The sequence below is a fragment of the Fukomys damarensis genome, unplaced genomic scaffold (assembly GCF_012274545.1).
Source record: "Fukomys damarensis isolate Sample0158 unplaced genomic scaffold, DMR_v1.0_HiC HiC_scaffold_7, whole genome shotgun sequence".
Classification (NCBI taxonomy): domain Eukaryota; kingdom Metazoa; phylum Chordata; class Mammalia; order Rodentia; family Bathyergidae; genus Fukomys; species Fukomys damarensis.
Window position 1 is genome coordinate 41,058,630 of NW_022900919.1, and position 23,606 is coordinate 41,082,235.

General features: G+C 47.0%; 1 protein-coding gene across 2 annotated transcripts in view; it reads left to right on the forward strand.

The window, feature by feature from the left end:
• The window catches only part of Slc23a2 (solute carrier family 23 member 2), a 114,256-nt gene extending 92,973 nt beyond the window's left edge, over window positions 1-21,283 (forward strand). For both annotated transcript variants that reach the window (XM_033761198.1, XM_010607533.2), the window contains exons 9-16: window positions 4,018-4,138; window positions 4,588-4,744; window positions 8,186-8,333; window positions 9,688-9,793; window positions 14,816-14,945; window positions 16,058-16,195; window positions 18,394-18,489; window positions 20,393-21,283. In XM_033761198.1, the coding sequence (XP_033617089.1) occupies window positions 4,018-4,138; window positions 4,588-4,744; window positions 8,186-8,333; window positions 9,688-9,793; window positions 14,816-14,945; window positions 16,058-16,195; window positions 18,394-18,489; window positions 20,393-20,625 (1,129 nt within the window). In that variant the 3' untranslated portion in view covers window positions 20,626-21,283. The remainder of the gene's footprint in view (window positions 1-4,017; window positions 4,139-4,587; window positions 4,745-8,185; window positions 8,334-9,687; window positions 9,794-14,815; window positions 14,946-16,057; window positions 16,196-18,393; window positions 18,490-20,392) is intronic.
• Window positions 21,284-23,606: the final 2,323 nt, after the last annotated feature.

Genomic DNA, 23,606 nt, shown 5'->3' on the forward strand with positions numbered 1-23,606 from the left:
TAGGGTTTTTCTATGTATTTTTGCCCTGAGTTAATGTGTTAATTTTGTGGAAACTCTGCTTTTAAAATCATTGCTTAATGGTTCTAATACATTAAAATTAAACTTAAAAAATAAGGAAGAATAAGACATTAATAAATAAAGGAAGGAAAGTAAAATAATAGATAAAAAACAGAAAAATTAGAAGAAAAATGGTGAATAAAAAATTAGTCTAAAAATTAAAAAAAATTCATTCTCATTCTCTCTCTATCTATTTATTGATTGATTGATTGATTGGTACCGGGGATTGAACTCAGGTCCTTGCGCTTGCAAGGCAGGCCACTGAACCACTGAGCTAAATCCCTGGCCCTTCTTTATATTTTTGAATGTGTGGTTTCTTTCTAGTATCTGCAGTTTTGGAGTCCAGTAAGTGATTTTTTTTCTGCCTAGCCTCATGGTCTGTGGGGTCTCCACCCCCTACCCAGAGCCCCCTTTGTACACCCCAGCTCTAACAATGTCCATGCCAAGATGAGTCCTTGGTCACATTGGTGGACAGGGAAGGCAGTCAGATACTGGATTGACAGCAGGGCAAGGGCCCAAGTACTCAATGCTGGTAGGCACTTCAGAGACCTAGGTGTTTCTCAGTGTAGCTCATACTGGGCCTGGCTTCTTGCTGTGGGGTTGGGGCCTCTGTCCTTGCTGACCGAGTTTGAACTTCTCAGAGGATCTCTCTCTAGTCTGCTTCATGTCCACAGTTGTCTCCTGTGGTGGTCTCTTACCAGTCACTGTGGGAAGGCAACCCTGGATGCCCTCAAAGTGAAGTTGTTTTTTAGTTGTTCTTAGTCCTAGGTTTAAATATTAACCCCTTCCTGAGATGGCACCTGATCAAGCACTCTCTGACAGTATGGTGGGCACCCACAATGAAGTCCCTCTTTGGCTGTTGCCACTATATGGAAAGAGTCCCCCCAGCACTACTTTTGCAGTTCACGACAGTAAGGACTCTATTCCTATTTCTCCCTGAATCTCTCAGCCCTGGGTGCTTTCCTTGCTTCTGGAGAGCCAGGTTCCCTTCCCAGTGAGCCAAGAGCCTGGGACAGAGTCTAGATTGTTTACTTCTTTTCTTGGCTTGGGGACCTTTTCTCCAACTTCCCTGTAGCTTCTGATTTTCCTGTCAGTTCTTTTCTGATTCCCATCAATCTGCTTTTCCCCATTCTGAAAATCAGCCAGTGTCACTCCATTAATTCAAGGACTCTCTCTCTTTTGACCAAAACTTCAGCCAGATTTCTCACAGTCCTCTGCTTGACTTTGCTTTACCTTGGGCTTTCCCAGTTTTGTTGATCTATTTGGTAGTTTTGTTTTGTTTTTATTTTTTATTTTTATTTATTTATTTATTTTTGAGACATGGTCTCACTGTGTAGTTGAGGCTGACCTTCGACTCACTGTGTAGCCCAGGCTTGTCTTGAACATGCTGCAATCCTGTCTCAACCTCCCTAGTGCTGGGAGGTCTTTGTCACAGGGCCTGGTTGTGGTGACATTTTGAAAAATATTTTTAGTATAAAATGGTAGCCATATTTGAAAAGCGTAGGGAATGGAAGAAATATGTGGGAAAAACTAGTCACTTGAAGTTTATTCCTGTTTCATATTAAATTGCATTTCCCTTGAATTAAATACTTGTGTAGGACATTAGAAAAGTATCAGAAGAAAACCTACATATTTAATCTTAAAGTGGGAAAGATCTTAAGTAGATACTGAGATGGAAGATTAATATATTTTACTGCTACATTTAAAATACATCAAAAACCACTGAAATTAAATTAAAAATGAGTCTAGGAAAATGCTTGCCACACGTTCCGTAAGAAATGCTAATGTCTATAATTCATAGAGTGTAGAAGAGAATCCCGGTGGAATCTTGGACAGAGGATATAATAATACAAGCAGCTGCAAAGCACAAAAGGAGATGAGAGTAGCTCATCGGTGTACCAGATTTATCTTCCCCAGTTATTGGAATATGTTTTATGCACAATAACTCTGAGGAGTGAGCGCTGAACCAGGCTGTGGAAATTACTGTTTTAGTCACCTTTCCATTGCTGGGAAAAAAATAACTGACACCTGCAGCATAAAGAGGAAGAGTTTGTTTTGTCTCAGTTTCTGCTATGGGGATTCCTGCCCTTGGTGTGTTTGAGGATAAAAAATAATCTCAAAGTAGATGCTTTTAGAATGAGAAGAAAAGTGTTCATCTACCTTATATGCTGTATTAATTTGAGTTGCCACATGTAGGCCTGAGATCTGAGTGTCCTTTCTAAAAAATTCCATATGTGTCCCTTGTCCCTTAAATGTGCAGTGAAAAAATGAACACCACAGTCAGTGCAATTGGGCATTGCCTGAAGTAATAACAATGGCAGACGGGCTTTATTGGATTGTGTAGTATCCACTTTTAAACAAATAAGTAGCATTTTTTTAAACATGAAAATTTTATGTAGTTGTAGGATTAATGCCAGTTGGGATATCCCTCATTGCCAGATTGTTGTTAAACTCACTTCCCCAGAATAGCAGCAATAACTCGGGCACCCTTGTGTTTTCTAGCTTGAGCGGGTGCTATGGGAGGCCTCTGTGGGTCACCAGTTCACTAGAGCCTCCAGGCAGTCCGGCTGAGCTTTGGTCTGCATCTCATTAGGAAGTGACAAGGATGTGTGTCGTTAAGGGAGCGCACTTTACCCAGCTGCTGATGGAGCTGATAATTCCATCTCAGCAGTTGGAACTGTGTCCAAGAATAATTAAGCTTAGCTTTGAGCACCCACTCTTCTTGCCAGCCCTACCCTTGGTTGTAAGTGCAGAATGAGGCCAAGTAGAGGATTAGCTACTTCCTTAGGTGATTAGCATGTCATCGTGTGTCTGTATTGTCTTGATGATGAAATCCACCCAGAAGTTTATCAAACACATGGGACATTTCGCTGATGAGGGAGGTTCCAGGCTCTGCTCCAAGGAGGTCACCACCTGTCCACTGCCTCCCGTGTAGCACTCAGTGCAGCTCAGTCAGGGCTGTGAGGCTCAGGCACAAGGGAGTTCTGCAGCCCACCCAGGCTTCTCTTTCCCTTTGACCCATGTGACAGTAGTTGAGGGGCTCAGGCTGTAGACTGACTCCATCAGTGTCCAGACCTACTGTAATCTTGGACCACTGGCTTTGTGTTTCTATGAAAAGGGGATCATCCTAGAAGCTGCCCTGTAATGATGGCACACAGAAACCTATCTAAACTCAATCCTGCTGTGTGCCGTTTTCTTAAAACTAAAGTTTCTATTTTTGCTTTGGAAAAATGATTTGTGCTTATTGTAAATCAATCAGAAAATATAGAAAAGCAGAAAAAAGAAGTCAGGAATCATATTTTCCAAAGCTCATCTCCATGAACGTTTTGGATCACACCCACTGATCCTCGTGTTGGCGTGTGTGTGTGTGTGTGTGTGTGCAAGCAGGGGTTTCTCAGTTTGGTTTTAGTTAACTCATAGTTGTAAACATACTGTGCTGTATGTTGTATCTGCCCCCCACTTACACAATGTTAGCTTTTACATACACTTGTTGGGTTTTCTTATTCTAGTTAGTAACATTTAGCCAAAGTATTATAATCAGTATCAAAAAATGTTAGGCAATGAGGTATAGCATCTTCTCCCAAATGGAGGTGCCAAAAGATGATTCCAGATCATAGGAGAGAAGACGAGCAGCAGTCTAGCTAAAACAATGAACACACATCACTTTTGACATTGAAGCTTTGTTAACAGATAAAAGCCAAGTATGGTGGTACACACATTTAATCCCAGCACTCAGGGGAACTGAGAGAGGAAGATAAAAAATTGTAGCCCAACTGAGCAGGTTAGCAATTTACCAAGACTCTGTTTCAAAATTAAAACAAAACAACTTTTTTTTTTTTTAAGGGTGTTAGAGATACAGCTCAGCATGGAGGCCCTGCGTTCAATCCTCAGTACCACAAACAAAACAAAAAACCATAGACATGACATTATTTAACGTAGTTTGTTTTTTTCTATCCTCAGGACAATTTTCCTAGTATTACTATTTTCTCAATATGCCAGAAATGTTAAATTTCCTCTCCCAATTTACAAATCCAAGAAAGGATGGACTGCGTACAAGTTACAACTTTTCAAAATGTTCCCCGTGAGTAGTCTACTTTGTCCCCTTTGACAATATGCCATCATTGCATGTGTAGGATGCATGGGTAACGAAAAGGCTGTGAACTCACCCTCTAGAGCTAGCCATCCGTGTGGTAACTCTGGGTGCTTTGGACCATTTCAGTCATGCTAATGTTTAGAAGCTGCCAAGGTTGTAGTTCCAAAATGGGAGACATTCTTGTGGCAGTGCCAAAAAAGGAGGACGCTGTCCTTGGGACTATGATTTGAGGTGAGGTCTATTCTAATTCACTCGCCAGATTCTAAAGTGAATGGACCTGTGTGGACATGCTCTTGGGGTAGTGCTGCTCACAGAATGGGTCTGCAGTTCTGAAGGTCTGGTTTCTAGGTGTGATGGTCACACAGAAGGAAGGGTGTGTGTGGCCAACTCCTGCCAGCTCTGCACATCTGACAGAGACTTTCCTTTGACCTCCCCAGATAATCCTGGCCATCCTTGTGTCCTGGCTGCTCTGCTTCATCTTCACAGTGACTGATGTCTTCCCTCCTGACAGCACCAAGTATGGGTTCTACGCGCGCACAGATGCCAGGCAGGGCGTGCTGCTGGTCGCCCCCTGGTTTAAGGTTCCATACCCATGTAAGTGTCCTTGTACCCGGAGGGCTTAGGAGCCTGTAGCCCCAGCTTGGAGGGTTCGGAAGCAGGCAGGAGGCTCTGTGGCCTGAAGAGCTCTTGTCCCAGAACATCTCCTGATTGGATGGTCTTGTTCCCTGTGAGCAGACAGCATGGGGGAGACCAGCCAGCTGTCTTCTCAGATTAACAACTTGGCTCTTAGGGCTCTTGGCCAGGCTTCAGCCCTGGTCGTCAGGATTTGAGGTCAGCTGCTGAGAAGGGCAGGTATGCAGCTGCTTGTACCAGAGCTGCAGAAATGAGATGGCCCAGGGGGCAGGGCCTGGAGATTAGCAAGCAAGCCACTCAAGCATGATGGAATTTACATAATCTTTTAATGGGTGGCTCTAAGCTTCTTAATTTGGTCACAGCTGCAGAGGTAAACTGATAGCTGGAAGATGAATCTTAAAGTTATAATTCAGGTGTTGGGTGACAGCAAGGGGCAGAGACTATGGTCCCTAGGTATCACCCAGAGTCATGCACAGTGTCTTCCCAGACCCCAGAAGTGACTCACATGAGCTCAACGATTGCTACATGTTGGATTGTTTTGTTGTAAAGACAGATGCTGTCCCCAGAATTTGGGGGTTTTGTTAGAGTGCTAGTCCAAGCTTAGTCAAGTTGAGTCAATTTATTCTCCTGTTGAATTGTCTTGTTTTCATATTTTATAATGGTGTGGTGAAAAAGCAGAAAAGCCAGATGTATTTAAGGAGTCAGAGATGGCTCCTGCACACATGTTGAACGATGACTGCTGGCTCTTCTCCCGTTTGTTCTTGCTACATTCACAAAAGCTTTACAAAGTTTAGTCTTTCTAAAATAACATTCTCATCAGGTCACATGGGGCCTAAGTGTATTTATATATGCCTATCCCATTTCCCCAAGAGAATGCACCTGGTTCACAAGCATACCTCTAATCTGGGATGAAGTGAGATTAAAATCTCTTTGTGAGGCGGTCAGGAGATGACGCAGGAGTTGGGGGTGGTGGCTCCTCGGCACCTGGCACAGGCTGCTGCCAAGGTGAGTGCCCTCAGAAACATGGGGCCATATCCATCCAGCAGTCTGGCTGTGTGTGCTCACTGTGATTCGGATCAATCCAGAGGCAGGTTTTTAAACATCAGATATCAAGAGCTGTGGTACTTAGCCTCTGGTATGGTAAGAATTACCTGGATTGATGTTAATACACAGATTTCTGATCCATAATGTCAGCAGTGCCATAGTTGAAAACAATCTGCTATAAGTTAACAAAACAAATTGTAAGAGATAAAGTAACTGCTTTAAGACAGAAGGCTAGAAGGAGAGAGGGGACAGAAAACAGAAGTGGGGAGCACAGTTTAAATGTTGACGTGGATGGAGTAAAGGTTTTAGCAACGAGATTTTTAAGGACTTTAGGTAAAAGTTAGGAAAATAATAAAGCAGCAAGTGTAAAGAGGTAGAGAAAATAGAAAGTACTTTCTGAAAAATAGTTTCCCCTATTCCAGAAAAGCTTGGGACCAAGGCTATTTTGGACTTAAGACCTTTCATTTGTTGTTTTTTTAAATTTTGGGATATTTGCACATACGTAATGAAATATTTTGGAGATAGGATATGACTGGCTGTGCAGTTCATTTGTTTCATGTTTACCTTAGACACACTCGCCGGAAGGTAACTTTCACACTGTGTTTTTAGTTCACCTGGATTTTGACTGGTCTGTCACACAGGGTTGAGATACGGAATTTTCCACTTGTGGTATCGAGTTGATGCTCAGGAAGTATCAGATTTGAGCCAGGCTCATTGGCAGATGCTTGTAATCCTAGTTACCTGGAAACCGAGACAGGAGCATTTCAAGTCTGAGGGCAACCTGGGCAACTTAGCAGGACCCTGTCCCAAAATTTTCTTTTAAAAGGGGTGGAATGTAGCTCAATAGCCCCCCAGTTTACCCCTGAACTGGGGAGGTGCTCTGTTTTGGGTTTTTGCATTAGGCATGTCCTCTGTAAGGCAAAATAAAATAAGAATCTCCCTTTGAAATCAAGACACTAAAATGAAATCACAGTGTCACAGCAGCCACAGTCACAGTAAATAAAACCCAAAGAGTGACTTGATAAAGGCCCCAAAGCAACCCCAGGAGGAAGTGCTGGTCTAACATGTGGATGGTGGGCGTTGTCTGCCTCTGCCGCACCCTGCATGGTGATTGCACTTTGCCCTTGGACCCCTACCTCTGACTGCTCCCACAGGTGGGGCAGGACAGAATGAGAGCAGTTCACCCTCCCACTGCAGGCCTGTTCTGAACATCTTACGGGTCACCTTCCTCTTCCCAAGCCTGTGGTTGCTTCCAGGTACCTGCGACACAAATGCCAGATTCTCTAGGCTTTTTGACCCCTTCTGTGCTCTACATATCCCCCTCTGCTGAGCACCATCTCATTTCTGTGCTCCACGACTCCCCATCCTTCAAGATTCACATCTGCCTCTCATTTCCTTCCCTCCTCACTTGCACTTGGCTGCTTCATTTGAACTTGAACCATCACACTGCCTGAGCCTCTCAGCACCCTGGACCCTGGACCCTGGGCCACAGGGCTGGCCTCTGCCATAGCACTGTGTTTGATCCATCGCACTTTACCCACTTTATCCTCAGCAGGCGTATTATGTATGCCTATTGGTTCAAGGATCTAGGGCCAGTGATTTCATTGTCTGTTCATACTAATAGTGATATATGTTTTTTAAGGGAAAAAAACTTGATGAAAAATTAAGTAAATCCAGATAATCAAAATGAAACTACAATGGGACTTTCCTTTGCTTTCTAAAATAGAACAGTTACCTTCCCATAACGTGGTTTGTGGTTTACTTTTTTTAAAAAAAAAAGTGCCAGTCACATGGCATAGGAGCGTTTTGCACACACTTCACTGTTGAGATGTCTGTTCAGCTGGTGACTTTTCACTAGCTGCAGGCCTGTAGACAAGTTCACTCTTGCTTTGTACTGTGCTCTTCAGAGCAGTGCCATAAATCCCACTCATGCAGATCTCTCCACCACCACAACAGAGTGCATTAAATCACAACTTAGCACATACTGAGTATGACTTTGAAGCAAGGAGAGAAGCATGTGTCTCTTCCCGTGAAGAACATCTGTCTTTTTTTTTTTTTTTTTTTTGAGACGGGGTCTTGCTATGTAGATCAGGCTGGCCTTGAACTCATCCTCTGGCCTCAGCCCCATGGCTGCTGGAATTATAGGTAGGCACCACCATGCCTGGCAAGGGGTGTCTTTTAAAATAAAGACACAGAGGAGACCAATGGGACCGGACTTCCCCAGGCATGTGGTGCATTAATGATTAAGATTCAAAACAGTTTCCATGAGTTTAGAATCATAGTGGCTCTTGCAGGGTTCCCTGAGGTCCTGGTAACTTCAGGGAAGCCATGCCTCTCACTGTTGTCTTCCATCCTCAGTTCAGTGGGGGCTGCCAACCGTCTCTGCCGCCGGTGTCATCGGCATGCTCAGCGCTGTGGTGGCCAGCATCATTGAGTCCATCGGTGACTACTACGCCTGCGCCAGGCTGTCCTGCGCCCCGCCACCTCCCATCCATGCAATAAACAGGTACGGTCTGAGCAGGCTCATGCCTTGTCCAGTGCATTGGCTGAGTTTATGGGAAACCTCCCTGGAAAAACCAAGAGTTTGTGCAGCCAAGCAGCAGACTGCTGGCCGTCTTGGGCCAAGTCACTACCCTCATCTGCATCAAGAAAGACTTTCCTTTCTCTCCCCAGTGACAAACATGTAAGTCTCTTATGATTCTACTTTAAAGCTAAAATTCACCAAAACAAATGCCAGGAACTGCCTTTATTCTTTGCTTGGTTTTGTGTCATTTTGATTGTGTGCTTTGATTTTCTGTTTTTCCCAACTGTTTTCCATTCTCCATATAAACGCAAATTTTAGACTCTGTGCAGTAAAACAGGCTCTTCATTGTTTCTGAATTGCAAAAATTCTGAGTGCCCCATTCCATCCTGCCTGCCACAGTTGGCAGACAGAAAGTAGATGGATGTGCTTTTCTTGCATCCATAATAGAAACCTACTTTGTGTGTGTGTCTGTGTGTGTGTGTGTGGCACCAGGGATTGAACTCAGGACCTTGCACTTGCTGGGTAGGCACAGTGCCACTAAGCTACATTCCCGGCCCCATAATAGAAGCCTTAGCAACAGGCAGTACCTGTTCCAGTGGTGTCAGGTGCACTTCAGCTGTTCTGAGGGCAGGCTCTGTGTAATCATTCGGTTACAAGTCATGGAACCAGGGACAAGGAAAGCAAGAAGAGATGCGATTTGCAGAATCTCAAGGTTTATGAGCTGTAAGGTCTATGCCCTCAAAACTCTTGGTCTTTAGCTTGTAGAAGTCGGTAGAAAGTTGATCCAAGGATGCTGCAGACAAAAAGAATAGCCCTGATTAGCCCCAGTTCTCAGCTGTCAGCTGCGGCTCCAAAAGGGATTGCTTGGGATGGATTAGGGGGCAGGTTCTTAGTAGGACTCACATGGGTTCTGTCTGGGTACTTTTAGTTCTGGTTTTTGTATCTTTTTCAAATGGAGCTTTTACATATAATGAAATAACTCATACTTTAAATGTTTAAGTGTTTAGTATGTTTTAACTTCACCTGACAGCTCATGTCACCAAATGGTGTTACTATGTAGCCAGAGTCCCTTGTTTTCATTTGAAATTATTTCAGAGCACTTGTGTCTAACGTGGGATTCAGAGAGGGGCTTCTTAAAATTGATGAGCAAGAGGGATCCTATTGGAACACAGATTGGGCTTCAGCAGGTGAAGTGTGGGGCTAAGATTCTGAGATTTCTTCTCCCTCCCCCGGCAATGCAGAAGCTACAGGTGTGGGTTGCAAACATTTAAACCCTATTTCAGTATTTTCTTCATTGAATGAATGTTTCTCTTTCTCCCATTCCTGTACATTTTAGGGGGATTTTCGTGGAGGGTCTCTCCTGTGTTCTCGATGGCATATTTGGTACTGGCAATGGCTCTACTTCATCCAGTCCCAACATTGGCGTTTTGGGAATTACAAAGGTACAGATATTTTTCCAGTTACATGGTTGGGCCACTAAACATTTATCCATTCACTGACTGATCTTGGTGAATTCCAGCAGGAATTCTGAGATCATCTTCTCCCCACTCCTTTTTCCCCTTTGGTGAGTTTTGGAGATGCCTTTTAGAAGCCTTCCTCTCCTTGGCCAGCCTGGGAAGGGTGGCAGTCAGGTGCTGTATTTCCTTTATGCAGCTGCAAATGCTTATTGAGAGCCCACCTGTGCCAAGCTCAGTGTGAGGTAGTTAAGGGGTACATCAATGAAAAGTGGGCGCTTGCATTCCAGGAGGAATAGCTCTCAACAGTGAGCATAGCAAGTCAGTAAATGACAGTGCCAGCCGGGGTGAGGATGGTGGAAACATGGGGTTGGGTGATTTTAAATGTTAAATAAGTGTTAAATGGTCAGGCCGGCCCTCTCCAGAAGGATAGAGGGAAGGAGCTGCTGATAACAGGCAAAGAACATCCAGGCAGGGGCGTGGCATTGGAGACCCTGACCTGGGCATGGAGGTCAGCAAGGAAGCCAGTGGGGCAGGGGGGAACAGAAAGTAGGAACATCAAGGGTTGTAAGTAAACCAGAAGCAGGTCACATAGGCCCTGTTGGTGGCCAGAGACTGTGTGGAGGTGGGTGCTGTAGTGAGCAGCTTGCTCTGATGCTAAGGCTCACTTTGTGGTATGAGAGTGGAGACGAGTCACTTGAGAAGTGTTGGGAGTTCTAGATCAGAGATGATTCCCCTCAGGACAGAAAGCCACATCATGTTAAAGGAGTGGTGCAGTTTTCCAGCCTCTGAGGCAGAAGTCTCCTTCCAGTGAAGTCTGATGTGGAGTCCCCTCGAGGTGTCCTCCCTGCTTGCCCCACCCCACTCCCCACTCCACCCAGACACAGACTTGTAAATCTGGGCCGCTCCACCCCCAAACCAGCTTCCATAAGAACCTGAGCCTTTCGACTTTATTACTTGCAAGTAATTCTATCCCAGTAGCCTTAGGCCAGAGAGTGCTGTCTGCCAGGATGTTGAGGAATGCAGCTTTGACCCACGGCCACTGAAGGTTGTGCAAGTGGAGACTGTTAGAACTGGTTCCCCAAGTGAGTCACGGGTCTCCTCACCTGAGAATTTGGGAGTGAGCCCGCAAGCCTTCCAAACTGTTTGACCTTTGTAAGATTAGGTGAAGATGGAGGAAGGGGTCCAGAGAATCCTCCCCCCAGCTCCACACAAGATTCTGTCAGGTAAAAAGAAACCAAATGCTAAGGTTGACTCGTCTCAATTATAGTCCAGGTGAGGGGACAGTGTACCAGGCTGCACACCTGACATGTGGGCCCCCCTGGTTGCCAGGCCCACCCAGGGCTCAGCCTCATGTGCGCCAATGGCTCCATCTGCTGCCTGTTGCTCCCAGTGCATGGCAAGGGAGGGAGGGAGGGCCATCTGGTGGCCATGTCCTCCAGCACCATCCCTGTGGTCCTGTCACTGCCTGCGGTAAGATGTTGAAGGCGCAGAGTAGGGCATGAGCCACTCGAGCTAGCTCACTGCCATGACCCCTTGGCATACAGTGGGGTGCCTAGATAAAGTAGTCATGAAATTGTAGACGTGGGGGATTCTTGGGAACTTTATTTAATAAGCCATCTTCGTTCTGTACCCTTTTAAAACATGGCATAACTTAGCCGAGGCTTACTGGGGAAGTAAACAGAATACCTATCAACAACATGACTGAAGTGGTTTGGGGAATAATTATCTTCATGAAAATTTGAATGGCTTCCGCTTGTTCTGAAAAGAACCTGCTAGCACTCTTTTTTTTTGGTACCAGGGATCAAACATAGGTCCTTGTGCTTGTAAGGCAGGCGCCAGAACCACTGAGCTAAATCCCTGGCCCATTTTTTTTTTTTTTTTTTTTTTTTTTTTAAGACATGGGGTACTTCAGTCTGGTGTTGAACTTACTAGCTGAGGCTGGCCTTGAGCTCGTGGTGATCCTCCTGCCTCAGCTTCCTGAGTGCTGGGATCACAGGTGTGCACCACTGTACCCAGCATGCCAGCTAAATGAGCTAATCAGTGTTGCCCCAGATCCCTTCAAACCCAGACATTGAAGCTACCTCCCCAGGTACAGGTAGCATCCAGTCCAGTGCAGAGTGTCAGCCCTGGGATCAAGTTTGTATCACTCCAAATCACAGGACTTGATCCAGGAGAGCAAGGGTCTCCCTGTGCATGTCTGCCTTGGAGCTGGGTGTGGGACTTGCTGCAGAGATGTCTGTGTAACCAGGTCCTACCGGCTCTGGTAAGACTATGCAGGAGAAAGCGGGCAGGAACTCTACTGTGTCCTGCCCCTCATCTAGCCAGGAGACTTGGATAAGCCACTTCTCTGAGCAGAATCTGCTCTGAAGTTCCCCCTGCTAGATCTAGAGCTGTGCTTTCTAGCACAGTAGTCAGTACCCACGCAAAACTGTCAAGCTGGAATAAGTTAAACATTCACTTTCCCAGTGAGACCAGCCCCATTTCCAGGTTCAGTGGTCCACATGGCTTAGGGCTGCCAGTGGACAACATGGGGAAGGGCTTTTTCCATTGTTGAAGAGAGTTCTGCTACTCTGCGCTGCTCGGAGTCATTGAGCCAGGCTCCCAGGGTGCACATTAAAGGAGAGCAGTCTGTCTCTCTCAGAGGAGCTGCCTCATTGCCTGGCAGCTTCGGATCCACCCATTTCGTCTGCCCATGGAGTTGTTGGCCTGTTGTGTCCAGAGATGGGGTCACCTGTCCTGACTCCTCTGCTGAGTGGGTTCCAACCTGTGTCCTCCAGAGAGGGCAGTGCGGCATGATGGCATGGGTGACTGCTTTGGGTTCTAGCCCTGCCTATGTCACTTTATCTTAATGTGGCCACCAATTAGTGTTGCCTTTGTGCTTCCCAGGCTATAGTCTATAAAGGCAGCTTAGTGTAAAGCACTTAGCTGCTCAGATGTAGCAGGTGCATGGTAAGCTTCGGGTGTTGTTGGAGCTGGTTGACTCTTCTTTTAATTCGAGAAAGAGTGAACACCACCTCCCTGTCATATATATCTTGGATGGTACATGGGGGAGGTCAGTTCTCTTCTCTGCATTCCACACTGTTGAAGACTTGGGAAGTCAACAATGAAGGGCCGACTCCAGCGGTTCTAGAGGCAGAGCCATCATTGTTTAGGAAGGAGGTCCTTAAGAGGAGCTGCGGACAAGGCTACAGGGAGTCGGAGGATGGGAGGAGACACAGAAGGCCTATTTGAGCACCAGGAGGGCTATGCCACTGCTGTTTAACGAAAAGCAGAACTAGGCCCTCACATACTGTCATTGAGCAGAAGAATGGCCAGCAGCAAAGGCCGACCTGTTTCCATATAAGCTCTAGCATTGCAGGCCTCCCTGAGTCCAGCCTGGTCCCTCTCACCGCCTGCCTGGCAGGGCTGCCCAACCTGCTGGAGTCTCAGCCTCGTAGGCAATTCTCTCTGCTGGCAGCACCCCCCTCCCATGAACTCTCAGCCCCGGGACCCACTCCAGCAACTCTGCCCAGCTCAGTTTCCTTCCTGCTGCTGGGCTCCCACTCAGCAGAACAATACAGTTACTTGAACCCAGGCTTAGAACTTACTCAGTTTTGTATTTGCCTGTCCCCTATGCTGGTCACATAGTAGCTTCTCACAAATGTTTGCTGAGAAGTGATTCGTCTTTAAATGAAAGGCTTCTTTACTGCATAATTGCAGCCAAGCAGAAGTCATTTTTGCTCACTTCATCCATTGATGTGATCTCCACTGCTTGCCTACATTGTGTGGTATAGAGAAGGGCTGGATTGGGGTGGGTCCAGCTAGACAGGTGTTTGTTTTTTCATCTGTATGATAAAGATTGGGCTCTGATGCTTTCCTCGCTTTCTTCCTGGAGCTTTGAGGTCCAGTAGAGCAGCACTGTCCAGAACTCTGCAGCAGTGGAGCAAGAATACTAAGCTACCAACAAAGGAGAAACTAATTTTAAATTTTGTCTCATTTCATTTTATTTAAGTAGCCATCTTCTCACTGTAAGTCATGTGTACCTAAGGTCCTGGACACACTCCCCATTTCTTTGCCTGTCTTACACCCTCAGGGTTTAGTCCATGGGAGGCACCAAAGAATAGGGGCCGACCGTGCCAGGTCCTGGAGTCGGGTCCGGGTAGGGGAGATGGAACCTTCTAGAAGGGAGAGGTCAGGTTTAACAGGAGCTGAGCCCCAGCATGCCTGAGACTCAGACACAGGTGAAGGAACGCACTGGCAGGCATGGCTTCTTGGGGAGAGCCGGAGATAGGGACTTGATTTCCTAAGCACTGGAGGATTTCAGCCAAGAACTGACCCTACCCACCCACTCAAATCAGTGTGTTAGAAAGGCCACTCGTGATGGTATCGGGGATGGTGGGTAGAGGAAAGGCTGCTGCCGGCCAGGCACCAGTCAGACCCCTTCAGGCACATTGTGTCACTTCTTCAGCAAGACCACGCGGCTTCTGTGTGGTAGGTGAGGGTCCTGAGAGCCAGAGAGGGCACCTGTCCAGTCGTGTGGTCAGAGGTGGGTTAGTTCTGCACTCGGGGCCTAACCCATACCACCTCTCATGGGCAGGACACCATGCCTGAAGAGAAGGTAGTTCCAGAAATGTGGGGTGGGGGTGTTTATCCAATGGTCGGGGATGCAAGGAAGGTGGCGCTGAAGCTGACGCGTTCCTGGTGAGTTGACTTAGTGAGGAGTGGGATGAGGGACCCAGCAGAGAAATGGGGACAGAGTTCATGCCTGACCCAGCCAGTGACTCCATCCAGGGCCCGGAGCTGGGGCTACCTACCCATGCATAGGATGGAGCCGGACCTGAGGGGAGGACAGGCAGGTGAGGGAAGTGTTCTTTGGCGGGTCTTCTCAACAGTCCCTGTTCCCTGAGGGTTGAGGGACTAATCTAAGTTCTGCCTGAGGACTGTCGCATTTGATCTGGGAGCCCAGGCAGGCTGGCAGTGGGTGCTGCTAGAGGGCGGTGGGTGATCTGTGTCCTCTCGTGTCCGCAGGTGGGCAGCCGCCGGGTGATCCAGTATGGTGCCGCCCTCATGCTTGGCCTGGGCATGATCGGCAAGTTCAGTGCCCTCTTCGCGTCCCTGCCGGACCCAGTGCTCGGAGCCCTCTTCTGCACGCTCTTTGGTAAAGCCCCACCCCTCCGGAGGGATGGCTTCCCTCGGCACCTTTCCTCACATTGCTAATTCTTTTTTTATTCATTAAGTTTATTGGTACATTTTAGGGATACATATGATCACATTCATTACTGTACCTGTACGTGGTATATCTTGGTTCTAATTTTTTCTCATTCCCCTTCACTTTACTAATTCTTTTTTTGGTGCTGGGGATCAAATTCACTTTGCTAATTCTTTTCTTTCTTTTTTGAGACAGGGTCTCACTATGTAGTTGAGCAGACTCTGGAACTCACTGTGTAGCCCAGGCTGGTCTCAAACTCACAGCGATTCTCCTGCCTCAGCCTCCTGAGCGCTGGGGTTACAGGCGTGTGCCACCATGCCTGGCTCACTTTGGTAATTCTTAACAGGGCTCCTGGGGTCTTTGCTGATTCCCTTCAGTAAAATTGAAGTAAATTTCTGTTTTAAAACAAAGTTAAATAAAAACTGGGCTGGGGATTTAGCTCAGTAATGCTGCTGCCTGCCTTGGAACCACAAGGTCCCAAGTTTGATCCCTGGTATCAAAAAATAAAATAAAGACCTGCAGGGCTGGAGATTTAGCTCAGTGGTTCCACCGCCTGCCTCACAAGCGCAAGGACATGAGTTTGATCCCCAATACCAAAAAAATGAATGAATAAATAAATAAAATAAAGGCCTACATTATTTTGTCATTTGAATTTATGCTGAAGGTAGATCCAGCAGTATGAAAATTAAGATTAAATCTAGTTAAATTGTAATTTCTAATTGGTCTAATTCAATTACCTTCTCCTATGAATAGGCCATTCAGAACTGACTGTTTTTGCAGTGGGACTCTGGATATGATGGCTGGTTCGTTTAGTTATGTTTGGGTATTTGGGTGAGTTCCCAATGTGAGAGAACTTTGTAGGGAGAGGCCGCATCCTTGGTCATGTGCTGGTGTGATGGAGGCGGATGCGATGCTGATCTCATGCCCGCCTGCTTCCTGCCACAGCTCGGGCTCTCAGCTCATTTCCGACAGGACACCAGGGCATCTGCGTCCCAGTGCTACACCCTGTCCCTGTGCTTTGGGGAGCTCAGTGGGACCCGAGTCTGGTGTTTCTCCTACAGGAATGATCACCGCCGTTGGCCTGTCCAACCTGCAGTTCATTGACTTGAATTCCTCCCGGAACCTTTTTGTGCTTGGATTTTCCATCTTCTTCGGGCTCGTCCTTCCAAGTTACCTCAGACAGAACCCTCTTGTCACAGGTGAGGAGAAGAGGCGCCGAGTCTTTTTGGGCAGCATGTTGTATGCCTTCGTCTGCGTCTCACTCTGTGGCAGTCCCCCTGGAAGCCCGCGGCCTCGTACATAGCTGGAGTACAACTCACGTGGAAGCTGCAGTCTCTTTACAGTGATCCTCATCCTTGCAGACTGCTTCTCTAAAATCCCCTTCTCAGACTATGCCTGCTGAGATTTGTGATATTTTGGGGGTTTGTTTGTTTGCTTGTGGGTTGGTTTGGTTTGGTTTTTGTTTTTTGAGACAGGATTTTGCTATGTAATCCAGACTGGCCTTGAACTCACTGTGGAGACCGGGCTGGCCTGAAACGTGTGACCGTGATCTTGCCTCAGCCTCTTGAGTGCTGGGATGACAGGGATAAGGTACTACACCTGGTCAAAGATGTGTGGTTTTTTAAAACTTCATATATTCAGAACACAGATTTTCATTTTTTTCTTTTTTTTCTCTAGCACCGGGGATTAAATCCAGGGCCTTTGCACTGAGCTACACCCCAGCCAGCCATTAAAAAAAATGTTTTTTTAGACAAGGTCTTGCTAAGTTCCCCGGCCTGCAGTCTAACTTGTGATTCTCCTGGATCATCCTCCAGAGTGAGTGCTGGGATTTCAAGTGTGCACCAACCACACATGGCTGAAATACATGTTTTTTATTATATTATAGCTATGTTAAATTCCATATTAACCTTCTGAACTCCTCCTTGTTGTGTTCATAGCCTGTTGTCGTGAAGAATGAGCAGCTATTTTAAGAAATAGCTGGGTGTGGCACCTAGTGCCACTAAATAAAGATAACTGTGGCTACTGATAGTTATTTTAGCAATTGTGCAATTACTAAGTATCATTTTTACATTGTGTATGTATATGTTCTTGAGGAGTTGACATTAAAATTAACCTTTTGTTTTTTTGGTACCAGGGTTTGAACTCAGGTCCTGGCACTTGCAAGGCAGGTGGCAGCACCACTGATCTAAATCCCCGGCCCAAAATTTACCTATTTGAAGATATTTACTACCTTTGTAATGTTAAGCTACCCCATCCAGTTTCCATAACATGTCATCATTCCAAAATGAAACTGTTTGTTAAACAGTAAATCAGTAAATCTATATTATCCTGTTCCCCTAGCTCAACTTAATAGTTTCAGGATTCCTTCGTGTTAGCTGGGCATGGTGGTGCACACTTGTCCCAGCACTTGGGAGGCTAAGGCAGGGGAGTCGCCTTGAATCAGCCTGAACTACATAGCAAAGACCAGTGTCCAAAAAGAAAAAAAAAATTAATTCACGTCATAGCATGTTTAAAAAGAGCTTCATCCTTTTTTTATGACTAAATAATATTCTGTTGTATGTATGTGCCATCATCTGTTCGTTCATCCACTCGCGAGCATCTGAGTTGCTCTGTGTTTTAGCTGTTGTGAGTGTAGGCATGCTGTAATTCAGTTCCCATTATTCGTGATTGTTCTATGAAGTTGCCTCAGACAAAACTAGACTATTGGTCCTGGGAAATTGATCAGCAGGCTGTGACTTGGGACAGTTAACTCCCTGGCTCGTACCCAGCCATCCTGCTGTAGGGACACAGGACAGCAGTGTTGCAGGGAGCAGGGTGGTGATAGAACCACCGGCTTTGCACACAGCAGGCAAGCACTTAGGTTAGGGTTAGAAAGCACGAGAACTTCTAATAACAAGGAGTTCTTGCTGTTTTTTTACATTTTAATCCGTTCTATTCATGGGAGGACATTTTCATAAGTCGGTTGCTGCTGCTTGAAAGCAGCTGTGCTGATTAGGAACCTAGGATATTGAAAACACTTGTGTATTTACAGATACACAAAAGATTTTTGTCTGAGCCAGTGTGTAATTTTTTTCAGCCTTATAATGGCCATATTTTATATAAAAATATTTCTGTCTACACACAACACTCCAGTGACTATAGAGTATATTGTAGGATAAATGGCACTTTATTAGGTTCACCTGACCACTGTTAGGAATTGTCCTTATGGACTTGCTTTGGATTAATGTTGGAAGCATTCATAGTAGTTTAAAACATTTCTGGCAGTAATTTATCTATACATGCAGTTTACATTTTCACCTTCTACATGGACTGGCAGAATTGCACCCACCCCATTGCCTGTTCTAAATTAAAGCCTGTACTGGCTACAGCAGTAATACGGTCTCTGTTCTGTTTCTAGGTATAACAGGAATAGATCAAGTCTTAAATGTTCTTCTCACAACTGCTATGTTTGTAGGAGGCTGTGTGGCTTTTATTTTGGACAACACCATCCCAGGTATGTGGTGTATGTAAAACATGCTTTCTGACTATGCGCATTGTTTTTTCATTGAATGAAAACTGGAAGCAAAAGCTAGACCTGGTTACGCATGCCTGTAGTCCCAGCTGCTTGGGAGGTAAGGCAGGAGAATCTCTTAAGCCCAGGAGTTCAAACTAGTCTAGGGAACATCTAAGTCAGAGGGAGGGAGTGGGAGAGGGCAGGGAAGAGAGGGGCAGAGAGGAAGAGGAAAGAGTTCAAAGCCATCACTGATTGAAGCTCTTCTATTTTGTTTGTTTGTTTGTTTGTTTTTTGGGTTTTTGAGACAGAGTCTCTCTATGTTGTTGAGACTAACCTGGAACTCACTATGTAGCCCAGGCTGGTCTTGAACTCACAGCGATCCTCCTGCCTCAGCCTCCTGAGTGCTGGGATTACAGGCGTGCGCCACCACACCCGGCCTGAAGCTCTTCTAAAGTGGTTGAAATGTTTTTGTTAATAGGTTGTGAATGGCATTAAGAGGGAGCAGGAGACCTGTGTGTAGTGTGATGGTAGTGGGTTGCCTCACGCCCACTCTTGGCTCCTGCCCCCTTCTCACTTGTGCCCACAGCATGCAGTGTAGCTCTCAGCACTTGTCATGCATTCCTTTTTTTCCCCCATACCAGGAATTGAACTCAAGACCTTGTGTTTGCCAGGCAAGTGTGGTGCCACTGAGCTACTTCCCCAGCCCTTTCATGCATTCCTAAGCTGCTGGTAACATGCTCTGGCCCTTCTCCCTGGGACTCTGTCCTTTAGACTGGTCATTCCTGAGGTGGGCAAGGCCAAGACCAAGGATGATGCTATGGAGGCTGCCCCTGCATCACCCATTAACCCCTGTTGATGGTTCCACGCCAAGCCCTGGTTGGTGGCCTAGGTGGGGATGTGGCCCAGCCTGGAGCCATCCTAGCTTCCCTGAGACAGCAGCTGGATACTAGTGTGCTGCCTACAGGGAAGGGGCTGTGAATCCTGTCTGGTGTGTCTCCCCCTAGGTTCCCAAGTAGTCTCTTAGTTGAGGCATTTTGTAGTAGGTTGTCTTATGAGAAATATCTCAATGAGACTTTCAAGTCCAAGAACAAGCCAGTGCCTCCCCACCCACACACTAAAGTGGAGCAAAAGGCCGGGCGTGGTGGTGCCCGCCTGTAATCCCAGCACTCGGAGGCTGAGGCAGGAGGATCACTGTGAGTTGGAGACCAGCCTGGGCTACATAGTGAGTTCCAGGTCAGTCTGAACCACATAGTGAGACCCTGTCTCAAAGAGAAAAAACTAACTAAAATGGAGCAAAGCAGCCGGGAATGTAGCTTAGTGGTTCTGCCGTCTGTCTTGCCAAGTGCAAGGTCCTGAGTTTGATCCCCAGTACCAAAAAAGAAAACAATGGAGCAAAGCAGCGAGTGGAATGCAGTAACTGACTGATGAAAGTTTTGTAAGTGTAACAAAAGCTCTAGGCCTGTTCTGCAAACTCAGATTTGCGTTTTAGAGAGAGATTTTTTGCACAGTGTTTGACTGATTTGGAAGTGCGTGGTGAGATGGAGTTGGTCGTCTGACACGGTGGGATGGAAAGTGGGGATGTGCCCAGGTTGGACCTCAGCAACCAGCACTGAGAATGTCGGCCATGGGGACGGGTGGGAGGACAGAAAGCCTTCAGGGGGCCATCGGGTGTGGGATGAGAGGGACAAGAACAGCTCAGTGATTCTTGGACTTTGGTTGGGTACCCGGAAACCTGAGAGCCTCAGCTTCTCGGTCTTTTTGCCGTCGTGTAGATAGGGCGGAGCTTGGTTACGGCAGCCTCGTTTCTGATAGAAATGTTAAACTAAGCATTGCTTTATTTTGTTGTGTGTGTGTGTGTGTGTACTCACGCATGCGTGTGCATGCTCGTGCTTCTGTGTGTCAGGTACCCCAGAGGAAAGAGGAATCAGGAAATGGAAGAAAGGCGTGAGCAAAGGAAACAAGTCGCTCGATGGCATGGAATCCTACAACTTGCCGTTCGGCATGAACATTATCAAGAAATACAGATGCTTCAGCTACCTGCCCGTCAGCCCAACCTTTGTAGGCTACACATGGAAAGGCTTAGGGAAGAGCGAAAATAGCCGGAGTTCAGATGGAGACTCGCAGGCCACGGTATAGCCTTAGCTGTGCCCTGTGGCCTGGCTGCAGTGAGGCGTGTACCTGTAGTTCCTTGCCGAGTAACAAGAAGTCAAATATATGTTTGTAGATCTGCATCTGCATCCTGTGCCCCAGAGCTAAGACAGGTTGTTGCACATTGCTTTTCTGTCACGGGTGGTGATTGTGTCTAATATGGTGTCTCACCAGGCTGCTTATTTAAGCCCTTGACCTCTTGCCCTTTGAGAGTGTCCATTGCTGGCCATGGTCACTAAACTTGAAATTCCAGCCCTTCTGTGGGAGCGGGCACCTGGGATCATCAGCATTTCCCCTTTTTTCCAGTTCGCTGCCCAGTGCTAGTGTTCCTACAACGTTGCCTCCAGGGTCCAGGGCTTTTGAGACAGAAAGCCCCTGAACCCACATTCTCTTCATTTGACCTGAGCTTGGGCTAGGGCCACCAATATCCTCACATCGTCACAGCTGCCTGTCAGGTGATTCTGTTCCCTGCTAGTCCACGGGAGGCTGTTAACTAGCCTGGGAACAGTGACCTGGCTGCCCTGGGCCCTGATAGGGTGTTGCAGATCTGTGTAAGTATTAAGTGGGACCCTGTTTAGGGGGTAAAAAGGGAAGGGAGAGGACCCCAAAGCCAATAGGATTCTTTTTTTTTTGAGACGGGGGTCTCACTATGTAGTTGAGACTGACCTGGAACTCACTGTGTAGTCCAGGCTGGTCTCAAACTCACAGCAATCCTCCTGCCTCAGCCTCCTGAGTGCTGGGATTACAGGTGTGCGCCACCATGCCCGGCTGCCAGTGGGATTGTTGATGCTCTTTCCCCTGCCACTCTGGCCCCTACCAAGGCAACGCTTTTCAGACTGGGCCTTTCAATGGCCGAGACACCTTATTGGGCATATATCGCTCCTGGCTGGTACAGAGTGCCACTCAAGGCCCCGGCCATGTAAGCTTATGTGTCCTAGCTCTGCTGTCATGTGGGTGTGACTGTTGCGCGCATCTATAATTACAATATTTTATTCCTATTTAATGTTATTGACTATCGCAGATTTTCCAAATCAGTGTTTTTCCATGTGACCCTCTTCCCTTGCATCCCTATTCCTTGTCCCCCACCCAACAACCTCCACCCTATTAAGAAAAGTACCAGCATTTGTAAAGCTGTGGATACCATCAGGGAAGCTTGTTGTAATGGCTGTTGAAGGCCAGTAACCATTGTTGTGGTTGTGTTTTGTATTGCCTGATACCATGAAAGTGTAAATACTGTAATGCCTAATCTATTTATCAAAACTGACTACTGGACCAGCGCCCAGGAACCTGGGTCAAGTTACACGTGAATTTGTTCTGTGAAGAAGGGAAGCTGGGCTAGGTAACCAAACAGAGCCACCCTCCTGACAAAGTCATTTCTCCCCATTCTGCTGCTGCCAGTCATTTCCAGCTGCCCTGGCTTAGGGAGACTTTCTGGGCATTGTCACGTTGCGTGTCCACTGGATCTTGGTCGGGCAGAAGGGAGGTGAGTTCCCTTAGCCATGTGCCGCCTTGTTTGAGTGAATTGTTACAGAAGATGGCGAGGAAAGCAGCTAGCAGCCTCCCTCTATGAGGAGCTCTAATTTATGACACTAAATTATTTTTGACAAAGTGGCTTCTATTGAATTTGAAGTTTTTCAGCCAAAGGAAAAGCCTGAGACAGAAAGCAGTCGCCTTGCTTCATGGGGCTGGGCCTCTTCCCTGGTTGAGCTGCCTGTGCTTGGACGGCCTTGCGAGCCCCTGTCTCCTGCAGGGCCGGCTCTCAGTCATATCCACACAGGGCGGGCGTCTCCTTGACATTTTCACATCACCGGGTCTGTGGCTGGGCCACTGCAGCTCCCTTGACTCCGGGCAGTTTTGGGCTTCAGGAGCACCTCAGAGCCACTGCATTGTTCTGCCAAAATCTTCTGCAGACTACTTAAAGACCTTAGATTCTAAGTTGCATTTAATTTTTTTGTTTCTGAGATGTGCATTCAGTGGGTAATGACTTTAGGAGGAGCACACTGGTTCCCATCCCCAGCCTGATAATGACTGCTCTCCTGCCCTGTGTTGCTCTCTGTTCCTTTGCTTTATAGTTTGCTCAGCATTTCCAATCTCTCTGCTCTGAAAAATGGGGAAAACTGTTAAATGTCCCAGAGATTTGAAGAATTCTAGTTCTCTAAGGGAGTAGGAGAGCAAGTGTCCAAATACAAACATCAGAACCATTGCTGATTGAAGCCCAAGTTCCCTTCGGCTCAGCTTGAGAGGGTGCTTTCCGTCCCCACAGGGCCTCTCTCTGGGGACTCTTCTGCAGGCCAATTTTATCATCATGGGGCCTCAACTCCCAATAGAGGAGGGATTTCCAGTGTTCTGCTGGGGAAGGAAGTCCTGCACCCATACGCCGGTGGAGACAGGATTCCACCTTGCTTTTTTGATATTCTGTCGGGAGGGGAAAGAAAAGGGATGTGAAAGAGAAAGAGCAGTCTGACAAGATGCTGCCCCCGGCGAGTCTGAATACCCTCAAGTGATGGGAGTCCCCTGCTCACTGGCAAATCACACGCAAGCCATTTTAGGAAGTAGTCCTGCAGCAGATGTGCTGCGGAATGAACGTCTGTAACTGGACACAAAAGAGTGTGTTCACGTGTTCAGAGGGGGAGGCTTGGCGGGCAGGTGGCCCGCACTTCTGGGGCCTGATGCTGTCCTGGGAGCTCTGTTTTCCAGGAGAGCCTCATTCTGGGCAGAGCATGCCGTGTCTGACTTTCACCCTGCCCACCTGCCCACCACCTTCACCTGCCTGGTCCCGGGAGGAGCGTATTCCTGTTGGCCCTAAAGAGTGGAAAGTGGAAAAAGCCTGTGGGAGAGACTGCTGGGTTGCACTAGGGGACCCTGCAGTTGTGAGAGTGATGGTACACGGCTCAGGTCTTGGGATGTTCATTCTCATCAGGGAGGGAGTGTGGATTCGTGGGTATGTTCATTGTCAGAATCTGTGAGGG